This window comes from Venturia canescens, chromosome 3, assembly GCF_019457755.1.
Source record: "Venturia canescens isolate UGA chromosome 3, ASM1945775v1, whole genome shotgun sequence".
Lineage (NCBI taxonomy): Eukaryota > Metazoa > Arthropoda > Insecta > Hymenoptera > Ichneumonidae > Venturia > Venturia canescens.
The window spans coordinates 21,882,779-21,902,677 of record NC_057423.1 but is presented as its reverse complement, the minus strand read 5'-3'; the positions used below and the strand labels follow the sequence as shown (position 1 = coordinate 21,902,677).

The 19,899-nt window shown below is 34.4% G+C and overlaps 1 protein-coding gene across 2 annotated transcripts in view; it reads left to right on the top strand.

Moving 5' to 3' along the window:
• The first annotated feature begins 722 nt into the window (after positions 1 to 722).
• The window catches only part of ChLD3 (Chitin and LDLR binding deacetylase 3), a 121,308-nt gene continuing 102,131 nt past the window's right edge, over positions 723 to 19,899 (top strand). Inside the window, exons 1-2 of one of the 2 annotated variants that reach the window (XM_043414876.1) lie at positions 723 to 825; positions 1,773 to 1,910. In XM_043414876.1, the coding sequence (XP_043270811.1) occupies positions 804 to 825; positions 1,773 to 1,910 (160 nt within the window). In that variant the 5' untranslated portion in view covers positions 723 to 803. Of the gene's footprint in view, positions 862 to 1,772; positions 1,911 to 19,899 lie in introns of both variants that reach the window. The other variant, XM_043414875.1, reaches the window with a different exon arrangement.

Here is a 19,899-nt window from a genome sequence, read left to right as displayed (position 1 = left end):
GCGTTAAAAATAGTCCGCTGTTCATTTTTAAATAACGGTACCGAAAAAAGAAAGAAAAAAGATGTTAGTTACACAAATGAAGTGTTTACTAATTTTTCATGATACGGTGAATTTTCACCTCACACACTAAACATAACTAGAAATTATCCGTTGGAAAGATCATGGTAAATTGTTACTTTAAAAGAATGGATGCATTCTTTTCCAAAATCAAAAATGGTTCTTTGAATTGATATATCAACCAAGAATATGCGGTTTCTAGCTGAAAAATGGAAAACATTGAAGCAACTGTCTTAACATGCAATACCCCCGTATGCTTTGAGAAAAAATTATCTAGTCAAACTGGAGACTTTTCCCATAATGGCCATCCTGATATTACTCACGCACAATAATATATAATATATATTTTTTCAAGCGCCACGGAATCAGTATTCAATAAGCTTGGTAGAGGATGATTTACACTTCAATGATCGCTTTGATCGGTCGTAAATGAAAAAAAATATATTTCGAAAGTTATCGAAAACGGCTGAAAAACTCTATCGCTTCTGTAAAGCTTCTCTGGAAGGGACCCGTAATAACATAAATGTACTTGTCTCAGAGTCGCTACCGCGACTCTAGATTAAATGAGTATAAAAAAAAACGGTCAGCAACGATTGGAATGGGAGACTGGCGCTGTAAAACCAGCTATACTCATCATATAAGGCTGAGGTTTCGATGGGAGGTGTATCAGTTCGAAAGTTTCAAGCTACTTTACACGAAGGTGCTCGTACACTTTGATTCAAGTTTTGCAGGATAACGCTTGAGACATGGAGAACCCTTGGATATTGGGTACAGTGTTTATCGTGACATTTATTCTTCATCCTGGTAATTACTTACACCAATCAAACATCAAATTTTTCGGTGTATAAAATATAATTATAGGATAATATTTATTCTTTATTATACTAACGGAGTGCTAATGTTTTTGAAACTAATTTAAAGACACTGTGACCTACTCTATAAAAAAGATGAGCAACGCAGATTCGTGTTCATAGACTCTCGAGCTATAGTGGACGCTTCCTGCTAATGATTCATTCTGTACAATCATCTTAATGCAACAAATAGATGCAATTACTACAAAAAAATGAATCATTATCGAAAAAAAGTATCACACCAGAGGTTTCACTTGCTCTCGTGTTACAAAGTGAAAACGCTACAAAGACTATAGGACAACCGCTGAACGTTTTCTCCCACTAAATATTCCAGAATGTCTCATTATACTAATATTTTTATTATTATGGCTGTACATTTGCACGAGTTAAGCACCTGTCAAAATAAGAAAGTTCTCGTGAGAAATCTTATTTACATCGTGAACATTTTACCGATGTTACCTTCTGTCTCTCCATGGAATGTTTACTCTGTGCGCGTATTGGCTGTGCAGCGTATTATTTCTCCTCAAATAACAAAAATTATCAACTCATGTTTAGAATCGTTTGATGAATGCATTTTATCATTACTATTTTAATTACAAAAAAATCAATTAGAAACAAACGTTAGACAGTGAAATGACAAAAACACATGAGAGAGGAATGCATTTTCACCAAATTAAAGAGAAATAGTTGGGAATCTACAAAATGGTAATATTATTGTTGATGATAGTAATAAAGATAATAATAAATAGGGAAACAGGTGGTATAATTTTTCCCGTTATTATGAAAAAAGACAAAAAATTATGGTTAAAAAATTCAGGATACGCATCGACGTAACGTTTTCTCTCTTCTGATTTTTGTGGACAGAAATCTTAACGGTAAGAGGAAGAGAAACTTCAACTCAGACGCCTTGTATTGAGGACAGCAAATTCTACAGAAATCCGAATACCCCGGCCCACAGCATTTGGTCACTAACAGAATGTGCCAAGTACTACTTGTGCTTAGGTAAATTTCATTTTAATTACAATATCATTAATACGAGTAATTACGAGACAATCAAGAAAATAAATAGGATAAATCAAACTCATTAATAACAACGTCGATCAGAAGATTGAATTGTCGTATTTTTATGAAAATCCATTTAAAATGGCCTTTTGAACGACTCATTTTTGATGATTTGAGAAAATATCTACGAAATTGTGATAATCTAACTTATTTAGGTTCGATTCAATTATTTGGTCTAGTAAAGAATTTAGATTCTGTTTCAGTGATAAAAAAAAGAAATATGTTTATTGAAAATGGTTAAAATTTAAAAATCTTAATAAGAAAAAAAGAAAAGCCAAAAGCATGTTCAAAAGTCCACTAACCGTCAGAGCAGTCTGCCAATATGATTATTATTGTAATCTTAAAGATTATTAGAAAAACGGACTTGATCCCTAGAGCATCGTGACGTTAAATATTCAATATGAAATTCTCAACATAAGGTAAGGTAAAACTCGCTTTAAACTCCAAGTTGTAGCTCGAGTTGTTATCGAAAAAAAACTTGTTAGAATTCAAATTTGAAGGAAATAGGACCCTAGGTAAAACTCGATTATATATTATGAGAATTGCGGGTTGAAAGTACGTAATTGAAGAAACGATTTTCCCAATGATGACGGTAATCCAGTTTACGAAAGCTTCGTGCACGGAAAAATCCATTCTCCGCAATAAGATTTTCTCGCACCCAACACCTCTCAAGTGCAATGTAAAATGGTGTGTAACGAAAAATAATTACAAACATAATTTGTAGAACTTCATTGAAATTTCATACAATCATAGAGTAAAATTAAGAGTAATGTATTGACAGTTATATAATATATATATAATATATTAATATATGTACGGATTCTGTCGTACAATTTCCTTTTTTTATAATTAATTTTTATTTTGAATGGAAAGTGATGGGCCGGATAAGTACTTTTAACACATATTTAAATATAATTTGTATTGATCCGATCGACGTCGACTTTTGTAAATAATACCAGAAGATCCTGAAAGAATCAGTTTTCTTATAAGTCTCTGTCACCGTGGAGTAACAAATGACTTTAGCTTTCAGGTGATTTATTTGGATTTAAAATCTTCTCAGAACAATTTCATAATGTTGAAATTTGGAGTTACTCATAAATTATTTGTTCCCGAATGATGTCATGAATTTTAGTGCTGCGCGTAACTCAAGTGGTAACTTTTTTCAATTTATTAGAAAATACTTGGCCTCTAATTGATATGATAAATTCTAATGCTGCAAGTAATTTAGATCGAATTTTTGATTCGATTGATTTCGTTGTTAGAATAAGATAAGAAGAGGGGCATCGTTTTTCAAAATGTTTTCAAGCGCGATATTTCGGTTTTTTATTTCTCATGTTTTAGTTGAATTTTTTTCACTTTACAAAAAAATTACAGATTCGTATTTTTTTCCAATGTGATGTTTTTCAGGATTTGTGAAATTTTTTTCGAATTGTTCCGTTGAAATTATTTACAGTTGGTTTCATAATTTTTTTTATGGTTTTTTTTTTACATTTGTCGTGATATGGTCAGTAAACAAGGGACCATCAATGTACTTGTCCCAACTTTTTTTTCCCCTAGGGGAATTTTGGAGGTTTTATATCACGTCTTTTTTCTCAAGAGTTCTGCAATCTTGTTTTGGGAATCAAATTAAGCTAAACTAACCACAATCACGCTAAATTCGAAAAATAAAAATAAGAACTATATATATCCTGCGATCAGAAAATTGAAAATTCGATTAAAGCTATCTCTTAAAAAATATTCACGTACGAGACAAAAGTGCTCGTCACATCTAGATATTCTTATACCTCCTTGCTCATTTATTTTGCAAAATCAAAAAAATCAATTGACTATTAGTATGCAAGAATTTCAATATTTTCAGTATAGTCGTAATAGTAAAAAATTCTCTTTTAAATCTCATGTAACTTGCAATTAATGAGCTCAAGAACAAAAATCAATAGAGTGTGGAATGCGAAATTGAAACATTGGTTGATCTATCAAGGAATACTCTGCCATATATGCTGAAATAAATAAAATTTTCGTAAATAATGATTTTCTCATTTATTTTAAACCAATAAATCCAAACGCCGTATAACCACAAATAAATAATTATAGTCAACAATTCAAACCATGGACGTTTGTTTCATATGTCCAATGTTTGAAATTCGATTCAAAACTCTCATTAACATTGAAAATACCGCATAATCGGTATATTAGTGGATAATATTATTCACTAATGCTGTAGGATTGTAGTGGATTCGAATATTTTTTCACGGTTTGAAATCATTTTCATTATGAGGTTTGAGAATTTTTGTTTACATTTTTTGTGGTATAATGCGAAAACGGGCGATCATCGATCTACTAGTCCAAATTTTTTTTCCCAAGAGAAATTTTTCGGTTTTATATCAAATCGTTTTTCTGTGATAGTTCTAAACGATATCAAAAATTTTCAATAAGGTGTTTTAAAGTTTTAAACATTTTGATTGTGATTTTTAAAATTAATTTCTCCAATGATTTTAGTCAAGTTCTGTCCATTTCATAACAATTTTTATATTATTCAAATGTTCGTGGTGATCTCCATAATTTTTCAACGATTTTGAATGTTTCCTCCATTTTGTGAGATTTAAATCATTTTTCGTAAAGTTTACGAATTTTTTCCATCTTCGTGAAGTTCTTTCGCCTTATTTAGAAATGTTGCTTTCAATTTTTTTGATGAAATCATTTTGAATGAAACAAATGTATTCGTTGATTTTCCCCAAAATTTACCGGAGAGAGAGAGAGAGAGAGAGAGAGAGAGAGAGAGAGAGAGAGAGAGAGAGAGAGAGAGAGAGAGAAAACATATAATGCCCACCAAGTCCACCAGAATGGGCCTTTTTAAGAAAAATATATTGCATTCCGAGGCTATAAATTTCTATTTCATTAAAAAATGTGCTTTCAATAACTTTTTGAAGAATTCTTTTCTATTCACATTACGATACCCAAAGATAGAAAGTTGATGCCCACATTTCGATGCATAAAATTTTCAGTCTCTATGTAGACACCAAGATTCAACCGGAGAAAGAAAAAGTATAAAACGTTTCAAAACCAATAAAGTTGCTTATTTTTCTATATATGCATTGCATTCTGAAACCATAAATTCTTATGTCATTCATAAATGAGCCATTGGTGACTTTTTGTAGCATTTTGAATTATTCTTATTATCTATTTTTTCTATTCACATTCCAAATCAAATAATAGGAAGTGATTATACTTGCTGCACATGTCAATACACAGAATTTTCATAGTTTGCAAGTATCCACTGTGGTTTATTCAGCTAAATTTTCTTACCACAAAATCATTAAATTAATCATGCCAAAACTAAAAGTAAAGAGACAGCGTACTGAAAAGCGAACAGAACTTCAAATTACTTGATGTATATCTGCATTGGCTTTCGACGACAACAATTACAGCCCTATTCGCTGAATAGGGCTGCCTTTTGTTAGCTACGAATTTTTTTTGAATATTGTTTTTTTTTTATTTGAATATATATAATGTTGTGTCCGCGAAGACCGTCGCGAAGGGACGAGTTATCAAGGACGAGTAGTTAAGGGATTTAGGCCAAAAAAGCTGAACTCCAACTCGATACTTTTACAACAAGTTAACAATAGGTTATTTAAGAAGTTACAAATTCGAGGTTTTATTACCTCGAGACCGATCGTTACAATTCTCGTCAAAGACTGCCGAATTTTGCTTAGTCGGTAAATTTATAGAATCGGGGGTTTTCCCCTTCTCGTGCGAGTATAACTTAGATTTCCTTCTGGAAGTTTCAATGTTGATATCGAGGGTCGATGCGCTCGTTCGGGAGCATCGATATTTAGCCACTACTGCGTTTGCGCTGTGAGTGCTTAATTCGTTTTAATGAGTGCGATGTACGGACACAACAATAACTTAGTGAAAAATCAATCGAAACTAATTCACCGGGGCTCAAAATTTTTGTTTTCTAATAGCCTTATGTTTGATACTACGTCAAAGATTATCAACGAATTGATTCAAGCAATCATATCCGTTTTAAGTCAGAATTTTTTTTGTTCACTGTGTTAGTCCCCCTGGATTTTCTTTGTAATTTTTTATAAAAAAGGTTTATTTTTTATGAATTTTAAGCCTAATTACATCATGGGAAAATGCTAAGTTCTATTTTTCAAGAATTATAATAATAGTTTCGTCTCCAATTGCCTGTAAGGCGATCATAAATTAAATAAAGTGAATGCATGAAAAGCTAAAAATTCGTGATTTGAAAAGTATTTCCACTTAAACATACGTCATGAACTATTGAAAAATTATGTTTTCGAAATTTTTTTCGAACAAAAAAAATATAACGATTTTATAATTTTATCTGTCAAGAATTCATATCTTAAAATTAAGTTGGATTTCAGACTAGTGGTTTTTAACATTTCTTTCGAATTATTTATTTTTGGCTTTTAGTTTTATCGGTTGTAAAATTTTATTCAACTATCAATTTATTCATTCAATATTCATCGATATTTAATTTTCACGAGATAAATTTTGGAAGTTGTTTAAAACGTGGCTCGAACTCGTGTTATGCCTGCCATACGTGGTTATCGGAGCTGGCCTGTTCTCCACAAATATACAGGTATAACTACTTGTCCTTAGTAGCGGTCAAGGATTTATGTGTTATTGTTTTCGAGCGCTTTGTCGTTTTCATTTTTCACGATTCTTTGATGCTTCAATTTTTTGACGATTGATGGAACCCAAAAATTGCATAGTGTGATTCCAGCCGGAGATGGTGCGTTAAGGGTGAATGATACAAAAATCGAAATAATTAGAAATTGATCAAATTTGGTGATAATGTTCTTCAACATCAAGTGCGAAAACACAAATTTTTTCAAAATTTTCTTCTGTTTAGTTATCGAGTAATTACGCATTAAAGCAGATTTTTTATGTCTGGAATGTATACCTATATATATGGAAACGCTATGCTTATACACGTGAACTTTAGTGATCAATTACTCGATAACTGTACAGAAGAAAAATCTTAAAAAATTTGTATTGTCAAATTTGGCACTAAAGAATATGTTGACCAAATTTTATAAAATTCTGATCATTTTGAATTTTTTTATGTTTTTAGCATGGTTTTGCATGGCAACATTGTATCGCCTGTGCAATATATCCTTAAAGGTGAAACTATTTTCACGGTCAGACAAATTCCGCCTGTGTAAAATTTTTAAACGTAAAAGAAAATGAATATCGGTTTCGCAATAAACATGGGGTTGCTCAATTTTTTCCACGACTAAATTTCTATTATTTCAGCTTTTGGAGGTGGGGAATCATCATAACAATTCTTTATACACAATGGAACTGATAAATATTTTATAATGGTAGTGACTACAGACTTACGAAAATTTATAAAAGAAATCGAAGCGACTTTTTCAGTATTTTTTTTATTCTGAAAAAAGTTATTGAAAAATAATTTTTTAATATTTGTTCGCGTATGTTTAAGTAAAAGTTTTATCATAAAACACGAGTTTTAAGACTTTCATGCATTTGCTTTAATTAATTTATGAACGCTTTGTAAATAATTGGAGATGAAACTATTATTATAATTATAAAAAAATAGAACGGAGCATTTTTCTACGATGTAACTAGGCTTAAAATTCATCAAAAAAATAAACTTTTTTTATAAAAAATTATAAAGAAAATCCAGGGGGACTAACACAGTAAACAAAAAAAAATCTGACTTAAAACGTATATAATTGCTTGAATCAATTCGTTGATAATCTTTGATGTATTATAACCAGTTTATTGTAATTTCGTAGGCCATGCCTTAATTTCGTATACTAAATTGTGAGGTATTATTGTAATATAAAAATTTTCGCTTTACAAAAAATCTCCTGAGCTCTGCAATTCTAGAAAATGACATGCCAACCCCCACCACCGCGAATCGTTTTATTCAGAAAAAAGATAGTCTCGGCGAGAGCCTCAGCTCAGCAGACGACAGGGCTGTTAAGGTAAGAGTCGCGCGGCAGGGTGTCAGTTGGACACCATGCAATTCTCCATCGTGGCATTTGCCCCGTGCTATTCTCCACTGTGTAACTCTCCTAATGTGTCATTTGCCCCCGGTGCCAAATGCCCAACCGGGCATTTGCCCCGTAGTTCTATTGACCACCGTAGCAGTTCGACATTTCCCCGACGCTCAAGTATTCCCACTTTTCGCACCGTCAGGCTCAGCCATCCCCACCATGCCCGATATGCCTTCGTTGTACATCCCCTCTACTGTGGCAATTGGACACCGTGGCAAATGCCCAACCGTGCATATGCCCCGTAGGACTATTAGCAATTCGGCATTTTCCCGACTCACAGATGTCCGTATTCCCTATCAGCTGTACTTTCCGAATAGAATCACCCGTACCCGATGAAAAACGTCATTCGCGAGAAAATAGAAAAATTTTATCGTTTGGTAACGATTAAGAACACATCCTAGGCAAAGTATTGTTCACTTAATAAAAAGAATTGGCAAGTCATGGAAAGATCGTGTGAGAAGAAAATTGTTTGACGAATAACTGGAAAATTATTTATTGTCATTAGACACGAAATTATATTTCGTAAAAGGATGCTGGATTCTTTTTTGAATTTCTTTCGACTATCATCTTATTTTGAAATGTTTGTGCAATAATGTATGCAAAATAAAAATTTTCCTCTATTGAATTTTTTGCAAAATTTTGTAATCAACTTTTGAACCAATAATATTCCGTATGATAATTTACAAGAAATTTACTTCATGGAACGATTAGTAATTAAGATCTTTTAAAATATTCTTTATATGTAGAAAATCAAATTAGAAATGAAACCATTATAAAAATATGCAGAGCATCTTCATCAGCAGAATCTTGCAAAAAATTTTCCTTGCAAAAAGTATTTCATTGATTGGTATAAGAAAATTTTTTGATTTTCACAGAGCTTCTGCATATTTTTATAATGGTTTTATTTCTAATTTGATTTTCTACATATAAAGAATATTTTAAAAAATCTTTATTACTAATCGTTCCATGAAGTAAATTTCTTGTAAATTATCATACGGAATATTATTGGTTCAAAAGTTGATTACAAAATTTTGCAAAAAATTCAATAGAGGAAAATTTTTATTTTGCATACATTATTGCACAAACATTTCAAAATAAGTTGATAGTCGAAAGAAATTCAAAAAAGAATCCAGCATCCTTTTACGAAATATAATTTCATGTCTAATGACAATAAATAATTTTCCAGTTATTCGTCAAACAATTTTCTTCTCACACGATCTTTCCATGACTTGCCAATTCTTTTTATTAAGTGAACAATACTTTGCCTAGGATGTGTTCTTAATCGTTACCAAACGATAAAATTTTTCTATTTTCTCGCGAATGACGTTTTTCATCGGGTACGGGTGATTCTATTCGGAAAGTACAGCTGATAGGGAATACGGACATCTGTGAGTCGGGAAAATGCCGAATTGCTAATAGTCCTACGGGGCATATGCACGGTTGGGCATTTGCCACGGTGTCCAATTGCCACAGTAGAGGGGATGTACAACGAAGGCATATCGGGCATGGTGGGGATGGCTGAGCCTGACGGTGCGAAAAGTGGGAATACTTGAGCGTCGGGGAAATGTCGAACTGCTACGGTGGTCAATAGAACTACGGGGCAAATGCCCGGTTGGGCATTTGGCACCGGGGGCAAATGACACAGTAGGAGAGTTACACAGTGGAGAATAGCACGGGGCAAATTCCACGATGGAGAATTGCACGGTGTCCAACTGACACCCTGCCGAGTCGCGCGACTCTATGGTCAAATGACTATTTATTAATCGTCGAAATAAAATAGGTTATAAGAAAGGTTTTCTGTATTGAATAAATCTTGGGGCCTATGATTAGAAATATCTCATGATTGCTTATTTGACCCGGTTTTTCAATATATACATATATATATCGGTTCTGTTCTCACCTGAAAGTCGAAAGATATCATAGCCTCCAAACTCGCCGGCTATCACGAAAAGTATTGTAACGAGACGTCCCACTGGCACGACCCCTGGGTTATGACATCCATCCTTACACCTCAGCGCTCTACGCTCTGGCGTGATATCCTTCGAGGGCTCGGCGAGGCCTCGTGAGACCGAGCTCTTAGAGCCGACGCCTCGCAAGAAGCCCCGCCTCTTAGCACCATCGGTAGTCGTTCTTGCCGAACTCCGCCTAATTGACAACCATCGACGCTCTCTGAGCCGCACCTCTAAGATCCTAAGAGCAAGAAGTACCTCTTGCTATCTGATAGACGCCTGATAACCCAGCGGGCTGGCTCCCGCCACAAATTGTTTATACCAAGCTCTCTGACCGATCCAGCAGGGGGATCTTTGCAAAACCTCCCCTACCCGGACCGCTCGAGCCCCTACCCGGTAATCCCACCGGTCACCGATCGACCCACTAAAGAAGGGAGGATTCTCCTCTCTTCCCTGAGGCTATTTAAGGACGAGCACGCCGATCTCCGCACGTTTTATTCTTCAAATATTCAATTGTTCAAAATCACCGTGGGCAGTCCTCATCGGGTAAAATCCCGATATTTATTATAGAGCCCATCTCGCCCTTACTAACTTCGCCCTGGAGCTCGTGATTAGGACTCCAACTCCTGAGAAAGCCCCAGCATTGCGTCTGGAAGTCTAACTCTGGAGTTGGAGAATCATCTTGGTGATCTCAAAAAGGCAGAACTAAGCCAATTTCCCCGTATGGAGTTTATTCGGGAAGCTATAAAATTCCTCACTCAAGAAGGAGTGCGATAATTAGAGTGTTTTCTCAGATCCCTTCACGGATTACACAAACTCGGGAAAATATACCGCTTAGTTCTTCCTGTCTCTTTCTAGAACCTCTAGACCGACACGTTCTCCAGAGGTTTTGCCAAATCCTCGAATTTCATCCAGCTTCTCTGGTTTCGAATACGGACGTTAGCCACGCTCGTATTCCTCGAGACGGAGTCTCAATCGGCTAAATTATCCGTGGGCCGAATCTCGGACCCACACATCTTGTTCACGTGACGCCAGCCTCTCTGGCGTGAGTAAGAATAGTTTCCTTAGCTATTCGCCCGAATGTCGGGATCCTGAAATTCGCGATCCTCTAAAAATTTTAAAGGAACGGAATCCTTCGCATAGTCGGAAAAGCAGTAAATCTCGTCACTACGCACAATCGTGCGAGCCCCGCGTCGTTGCACTCGTTCTCGAGCAACAAGACATTGAACCGCCTAGACTCTAGCAACGATCTCACGGGGCGTAGAGCGCGGAGCGCTCCGAGAAACACTCCTTCGCCTCCTTCTATCCTGCTCGTATTCCCGAGCCTCTCTCAAGCTAATCTTCAAAAAACAACCTCAAAAACACCGTGATAAACTAATCTCCAGTAGCGAATTGCTCTTCTCTGACTAACAAGTAGTCTCTCAATTAAAAATTCAAATTTTGGTATTGTTTCAGTTAATTATAATTATATTCCTTTTGCAGCAACGATCTCTCTCCATCGTGTTGATGCCGATGATGAAGGGTCGATATTGTCACACATGAAAGTGACACCTCTACGCTGAGGCCATTTTTAACAACCCGCGTGGAGAGATTCGCTGCCTAGTCAATAAGACAAACCTCCCACAGTCCTCTATTGCTAGGCTTCTCTTTTATCCACAATTGGAAGCGACTCGAGCCCGAACTCCTTTCCTTCCTCCCTAACTTTCGTGTTTCGGAGCTCTCCTCGTGATCGAAACGTTTCAGTATATATATATGTATTAGGGTGCTTCAAAAAAAATCGATATTTTTTTTTTTCGTGGGCCGAAGAGGGGTGTTAGTACATGTAAAAAAAATGATTTACTCAAATTTTCAGATCTTGTGAAAAATATATAACGGTCCCTCAAATGACTTTTCTGTTCATATGACATTTTTGTTCGTACTAGTGCACTTGTACTTGTTACATTGTAGACCGTGAAGCAATATAAACAGAGCTACTGTGACCACGACAAGGACAAAGCTCAACAGCTACATGAGCTAGGAGCTTCGCAAAAAACATGGGAAAAATATGCTTCATATTCAGCGCAGAGAAAAATTATTTCCGAGCTAAATATTCAAAAAACATATAACATAATTTTGCAATGAATTTGCGTAGTATACTGGAATACACATGTTCAGCGCATTATTCAATGTATTTTATGCTCACAATATTTCACTTATTCAACAAAGAAAGTGCATTTTATGTTTGCATAACGTTTCATGACTTTTTAAGACTTTTTCCATGACGATTTTCCTCAAAATAGGAAAAAACATAGAAAAATCGTTTGTGGGACCGCTAAATATTTTTTTTTTAAACTCAAAGTTTGGGAAAGTCACTTTTTTTATATGTACTAACATCCCTCTTCGGCCCACAAAAAAAATCGATTTTTTTTGACGCACCCTAAAAAACATATAACATAATTTTGCAATGAAATTGTGTAGTACACTGATGTTCAGCGCATTATTCCAATGTATTTTATGTTCACAATATTTCACTTATTCAACAAAGAAAGTGCATTTTATGTTTACATAACGTTTCATGACTTTTTAAGACTTTTTCCGTGATGATTTTCCTCAAAATAGGAAAAAACATAGAAAAGTCGTTTGAGGGACCGCTAAATATTTTTTTTTTAATCTCAAATTTTGGGAAAGTCACTTTATTTACATGTACTAACATCCCTCTTCGGCCCACGAAAAAAAAAAAAAATCGATTTTTTTTGAAGCACCCTAATATGTATACATTCTTAACGTTGCCAAGTATATCGAGCCACTTCATGGCAGTCGATCTTCTGCCATTTTCTGAGTTTTCATCGAGATTATTTTAAAAATTCTCTTCGAATTAGTCGATGGCCCTATATTTTTATGGTCGCATTAGAATCTTTATAATATAATCTATGAGGAGCAATTTTAACATAAATTATATCTAATCGATAAGGAAATGAATTCTGCAATCATAGTGTTGGCGGGATGGGTTTCTCATACGATGCCGTGTTATATTTCTATTTTTGATCGTAAATTTTTTGATATAATCTTCGGTAATCTATTAAATCCTTTAGCCATATGAAAGTTTATCACGTAAAAATGATATAATTTAAAAATCACGAGTTCGTTTAATATCGATTGTCGCGCGACTCCTACCTTAATGTACTTGTCCCGAGACTTTACCGATTCTCTTCAAATTTTACCCCCACCACCGCGAATCGTTTTATTCAGAGAAAAGATAGTCTCGGCGAAAGCCTCAGGCTAGCAGACGACAGGGCTGTCAATGTACTTGCCCCGAGACTCTACCGAGTCTCTTTAGTCCAGACGAATAAGCTATAAAATCGACTGACTTCTATTCTGGAATGACGTACGTTAGCCAATTTTTTTCTTGGTTCATTAGATATGGACGAACATATTTTAACTTATGCCCCAAAAAGTTAGGTCCGGAAGTTGTTTAAACTTTTGGAACCCCACGTTTTGTTAAATAACGTCTTTGTTATGGGTTGTAGATGGAAACTGTTCAAACAAAAGTTGCTCGTCTCATCATTCTTGAAAAAATGAGCCGTCATGAGATCGATTATCATTATTTGTTTAGTTGCAAAACCCAAAGTCCCGTGAAAAAAAAAAAATTACATTTTTCGTTATAAATTGATAAATAAACAACATGTGGCTTTGAAACTCATGATACAAGTAATATAAGGTGTGTTCAAAATTATCGTACAAATTTTTTTTGCTTATGTTGTACAGTTTAGCAACAATCCGCAACAAGCCAAAATCCGTAAATCGTCTGCCCAGTCTGATCGCATTGGCCTACAGGTAGCCAAAAAATCATGGAGTCAGATCATTACTAGTACTTTTCATACATGGAAAAAAAAAATTTTTATACACTAAAATCACAACCTTGGGAAAAAAAGGTTGGGACAAGTACATTGATGGTCCCTTGTTTCTGGATGACATAGAAAAAAGATTCAGAACCAGGAAAAAAATTCTATAGAAATAATAAACGAAAAATTGAAAAGTTCAAAAAAATTCAACAATAAAAAACAATCGAAAAAAATTCTGTAAAGAAAAATAAAAATTTTCAGAAAAATTCATAAATATTGAACAAATTGAAAAATGTACTATCCAAGTTACATGCAGTATAAAAATGTATGATATCAATTAGAGGCCAAGTTTTTATTGATAATTTGGAATATTTATTGAACAAATCGGAAACTTTAATTGAAACTCATGATAATTATTTTCAAGAAAAAAGTTAATGAAAAAAAAGTCATAACGGAAGTTACGTGCAGTACTAAAATGTATTATATCAATTCGAGGTCAAGTATTTATCGGTTATTCGAAATATAATCTCCGGCGACAAATGAGCGTTGAGAATCCTTGTCGGGCTCACAACGTTTTATCAAAATGACTAAAAAATTAATGGAAATGAAATCATTAAAAATTCACATGAAAGTCATTCGTTACTTCAACAAGGTACACACTTTAAATAATCGATTCCCCTCCGACTTTCAGGATCCCCTGGTATTATTCACAACATTCAACTTCGATTGGATGGGTACAAATTATGTTCAAATACGTCTTAAACGTACTTGTCCGGCCCATCACTTTTTATTCAAATTGCTCATTCGAAAACAAATCAGGGCTGCTCTAAAATGACAAATATAATAAAATCGATAGAAATAAAAATAATATCTCCAAGTAATTTGAACTTGATTGTTCGCAAGTTCGTATAGCAATATCCACTTCTCATTTTCTTCAGTGAACACATACCATTCGGTAAGAACCAATGAAAATGAGAAATAATCAGGCACATTACAAGAAATTTTCGAACCTACTCAGCCATGCAATGTTTTTTTTCTATAGTCACGTACACATTTTGATAAATACCACTAGTCGAGTACGACACGTGGATTCCTGAAATTTGGAGAAAAATTATTTTGTTGTGAATTCTGACTTCATATGATATAAATAGATTAATCAACTTTATCTTTCATTTTCGTTTCATTTTGACAAGAGCGATTCGAAGGAAAATTATTTTCTCGGGAATTACTGTTCCTTAATATTAACACATGCATTAACTTTGTTTTTGATTTGTTTTCGAATGAGCAATTTGAATAAAAAGTGATGGGCCGGACAAGTACGTTTAAGACGTATTTGAACATAATTTGTACCCATCCAATCGAAGTTGAATGTTGTGAATAATACCAGGGGATCCTGAAAGTCGGAGGGGAATCGATTCTTTAAAGTGTGTACCTTGTTGAAGTAACGAATGACTTTCATGTGAATTTTTAATGATTTCATTTCCATTAATTTTTTAGTCATTTTGATAAAACGTTGTGAGCCCGACAAGGATTCTCAACGCTCATTTGTCGCCGGAGATTATATTTCGAATAACCGATAAATACTTGACCTCGAATTGATATAATACATTTTAGTACTGCACGTAACTTCCGTTATGACTTTTTATTCATTAACTTTTTTCTTGAAAATAATTATCATGAGTTTCAATTAAAGTTTCCGATTTGTTCAATAAATATTCCAAATTATCAATAAAAACTTGGCCTCTAATTGATATCATACATTTTTATACTGCATGTAACTTGGATAGTACATTTTTCAATTTGTTCAATATTTATGAATTTTTTTGAAAATTTTTATTTTTCTTTACAGAATTTTTTTCGATTGTTTTTTATTGTTGAATTTTTTTGAACTTTTCAATTTTTCGTTTATTATTTTTATAAAATTTTTTTCCTGGTTCTGAATCTTTTTTCTATGTCATCCAAAAACAAGGGACCATCAATGTACTTGTCCCAACCTTTTTTTCCCAAGGGGAAGTTTATGGTTTGATATCACGCCTTTTTTCTCAAAAGTTCCTCATTTATGTTATGACGGTTATAGGATTTTAGTTTAAATTTCTATGAATTATTTGCTTAGTACATTTTTATAGATTCCATTCTAATACGAACATTTTTTTATGGGATAATCTTTTTCATGAAATTATCAGCAAATAAGGGACCATCAATGTACTTTTCACAACCTTATTTTCCCTGGGTATGATGTTCGGCTTATAAAGTTGGTTTCCACCATAGAAAACCAATTTTTCGTAAAAATTGTAGTGAAAATATTTCGTCACAAGCCTGCCCTTGAACTTTGGCGATTTTTTCTCTTATACTGTAATATGTTATGCCTATTAGGAACTCAACAGCATGGAGGAATCCGGGATGAGGCCCGAGAAATTAATTTCGGTTTATAATGTTGGTTCCCACGTAAAAGACCAATTTTTCTTCAAAATTGTACTGAAAATATTTAGGCACTAGTTTGGTCTTGGACTTTGGTGATTTTTCTCCTTGTCTTCTAATATGTTTTGTCTATTGGGAACCCAAGAGCATGAAGAAATGCGTGTTGTGGGCCGTAATATGATTTTCGGCCTATAACGTTGGTTTCCACGAAAAACAACAAATTTCTCTTCAACATTGTACAGAAAATATTCCGTCACAGGTCTGTCCATGGACTTGGGCTAGTTTTTTCTTCTACTCTAATATGCTATGCTTATTGGGAACTCAAGAGAATGGTAGAAAGCGGGTTGGGGTCCGAGATCAAGAGACTCGGTAGAGTCTCGGGACAAGTACATTGACAGCCCTGTCGTCTGCTGGCCCGAGACTCTCGCCGAGACTATACTTTCTCTGATATACTTTCTCTGAATAAAACGATTCGCCGTGGTGGGGGTAAAATTGGCATGTGATTTTATTGAATTACGAAGCTCAGGAGCCATTTAGCAACTTGAAAATTGAAGTTTAAGCCAATTGAGTAATTCTCTTCCGTTTCCGCCCTAAATCAGCATGATCGGTGTTGTAATTGCTGAGGAAAAACTTTGCACGGGCTCAAGATTATGCAAAAATTACCAACACATTCAAGAATTTATACGTCTGTATTTATAAACACCATCAAAGGCACTTTGATGCTCTCGAGTTTCTGATTCGTTGGATCTGACGACATCCATTTTTAGACGTTGTGATTGGTTGTTGAAATTAGTTGTTGATGATTGGAAATCTGACGTCAACTTCAGAACGTAGCACACGGCGCAGCACAGCTGGTAACAGCAGTCATAAATTCGACCGATATACATATATATATGTACAAACCATGTGTCAGTTTTTGATCGTATGAACAGAGTTTCGACATTACGAAGTGCGTGCGGGATCAATAAAAAAATAATTTTCATCATCTAAAGAAGTGCATATTACTATTTATTTTGTTATTTGTGATATATTAAACCGGTATCAAAGCGGCCGCGTAAATGTAGTCTGTGATGTGTGTGTGTGAAAAACAATATAAAAAATGCGCGATGCATATATGTCAACGAAACTTTTCAAGATTTCATTATTTCGTTCGATTGGAAATAAGTGTTAACTGAAATAATCCTTCAATTAAACCAGAGTACGAGAAATATTGTCCAGTGCGAATAAATTGTCAGTGGCGTGGTTATATATCATGTGTACATAGGTTATATATACGAATAAATAGAACAAAAATACACGCAACTGTTAGAATTATATTAGAAACTTTAATTCAATAAATATTTTCTAATTTATTTCTTGTGTCGTGATTATTTTTAAACATCCCCATATTTTGCTTGATATTCAGTTTGGCTCTGCCCTCTCCGATCCTTGTTTTCACCCGCTCAGTTTGCAGCGAATCGATTCATATTATTAATTCGTTCCCTAATATGTGTTCTATGATTTTCTACTCCTTCATGATGATTGTGGTAACATGATTCGAGAGGTTTCTAACCATGATCTTGAATTGCACATTTTGTAAATCAGATTTTCAAAAAAAAATCTGGTCTTGGTATAGTGTGTAGTTATTCTTTTCCCATTAGGTCTGTCGAGTGATAAATTTGGAAACTTTTTCAGAAAGCCTTTGGATGCTTTTTTTGCTAATGATATGAAAAGTCGTATCTTAGGAATGTGGTATGCAAACACAAATTTTGATAACAAAACTTATAGAATGACATGTATGTTGAGTATTTCCACTTTGCAAACTACAAATATGAAATTATTATAAAAAAAATTCATACCGATAAGTCTACTGTTGCTCAGTTTTGGATGCGATCAAATATGATGCCTACCAACATCCCCAGAAACTTACAGAATTGCTGAATGCAATGTGCGCTATGTCATTTTAATGTAACATCATGACTTTTGACAACTTTTCATTATAATGCTGTAGATTCGGATCATTAAAATACTGCAAAAATCTGCATTCTATACAATTTAAATACTGTGCCATTCATTTTACATTTTGACTCTAACTGTAACATCTATATGAAGTAAAAAATTGATTATAAAAGTCTTCAGTTGCTCATTTATGGATAGATTTGAAATTGCTGTCTTCGAAGCTCATTGCGCAGATACATTGAACCGCAGCAGATACCTGCGAACTCTGAAATTTCTGTGGATAAATATATATGCAACGGATCACCTCTTATCTTTGATTATGGTAATATGTAATGGAACTTGGTTCGGCAAGTTTTTAAGTGTTCCTTTTCAAATAGTATTGAAGTTTGTATGACTGATATACAGCGAATACTTCCAAACTTTGATATTTCTGTGTTGCAGCATATGTGCCAATCATTCAAATCATTTCCTCCAACCGTATCATGTAATCTAGAAAATTCATCACAAAAGTCTTCCGCATTTCTAGATACTTTAATTTTCCTTTTTCTACTCCATTGTGAGTTTTCGAATTTCTAAATTAATTTCTGAATTGTCCTGAAATGGTTTTTCTCCAAAACCAATGCAGGTACCTTAAACGTCTTTGAATTCTGTTGCTTTGTTGAATTAAGTTCGCTTAGTTTTTTTTGCTGCTTTGAGTTCTGGCATAATAAATGTTAGAAGTTTTCGGGTACTTTATTTCAGCAACTATCAAACTGTGGATAATTAGACCTCAGCGGCCACTTACAAACTTTGGAAATATATTTCATTGAGGGCACGTTTTGGATGAAATCAAATCTCTAGATTCAGAATGCAAAAGCGACATTTAAAGTGGGCAAATCTGTTGGATTTTTCGTGTCTTGAATTTGATCTATCTCTCGATTGAATTTTGAAGAAAAGGGATAAATAAAATCTGTTCTATTAAGGAAATCTTTACATCAGTTCTTTCTTGGTATGAAGACTTGGAAAAAATCGCCAAAGGCCAAGGACAGACAGGTGACGAAATATTTTCAGTACAATTTTGACGAAAAATAGATCTTTTGTCGCGGAAACCAACGTTATAAGCCGAAAATCATATTACAGCCCACGAGACGCATTTCTTCACTCTCTTGGGTTCCTATTACACAAAACATATTAGAAGATAAGGGGGAAAATCACCAACGTGGAAGAAGAAACCAGTGCCGAAATATTTCAGTACAATTTTGACGAAAAATAGGTCCTTTTTCGTGGAAACCAAAATATTCGGCCCCCAACCCGCTTTCTACCATTCTCTTGGGTTCCCAATAAGCATAGCAAATTAGAGTAGAAGAAAAAAAATAGCCCAACTCCATGGACAGACCTGTGACGGAATATTTTCTGTACAATGTTGAGAAATTTGTTGTTTTTCGTTGAAACCAACGTTATAGGCCGAAAATCATATCTCGGCCCGCAACACACTTTTCCCCATGCTCTTGGGTTCCAAATAGACGAAATATATTAGAGTATAAGGAAAAAAATCGCCAAAGTCCAAAAACAGACCTGTGACGAAATATTTCCAGTACAATTTTAACGAAAAATAGATCTTATTTCGTGGAAACCAACGTTATAAGCCGAAAATCATATTATGGCCCACAACACGCATTTCTTCATGCTCTTGGATTCCCAATAGACCAAACATATTAGAAGAAAAGGAGAAAAATCACCAAAGTCCAAGACCAAACCAGTGCCGAAATAT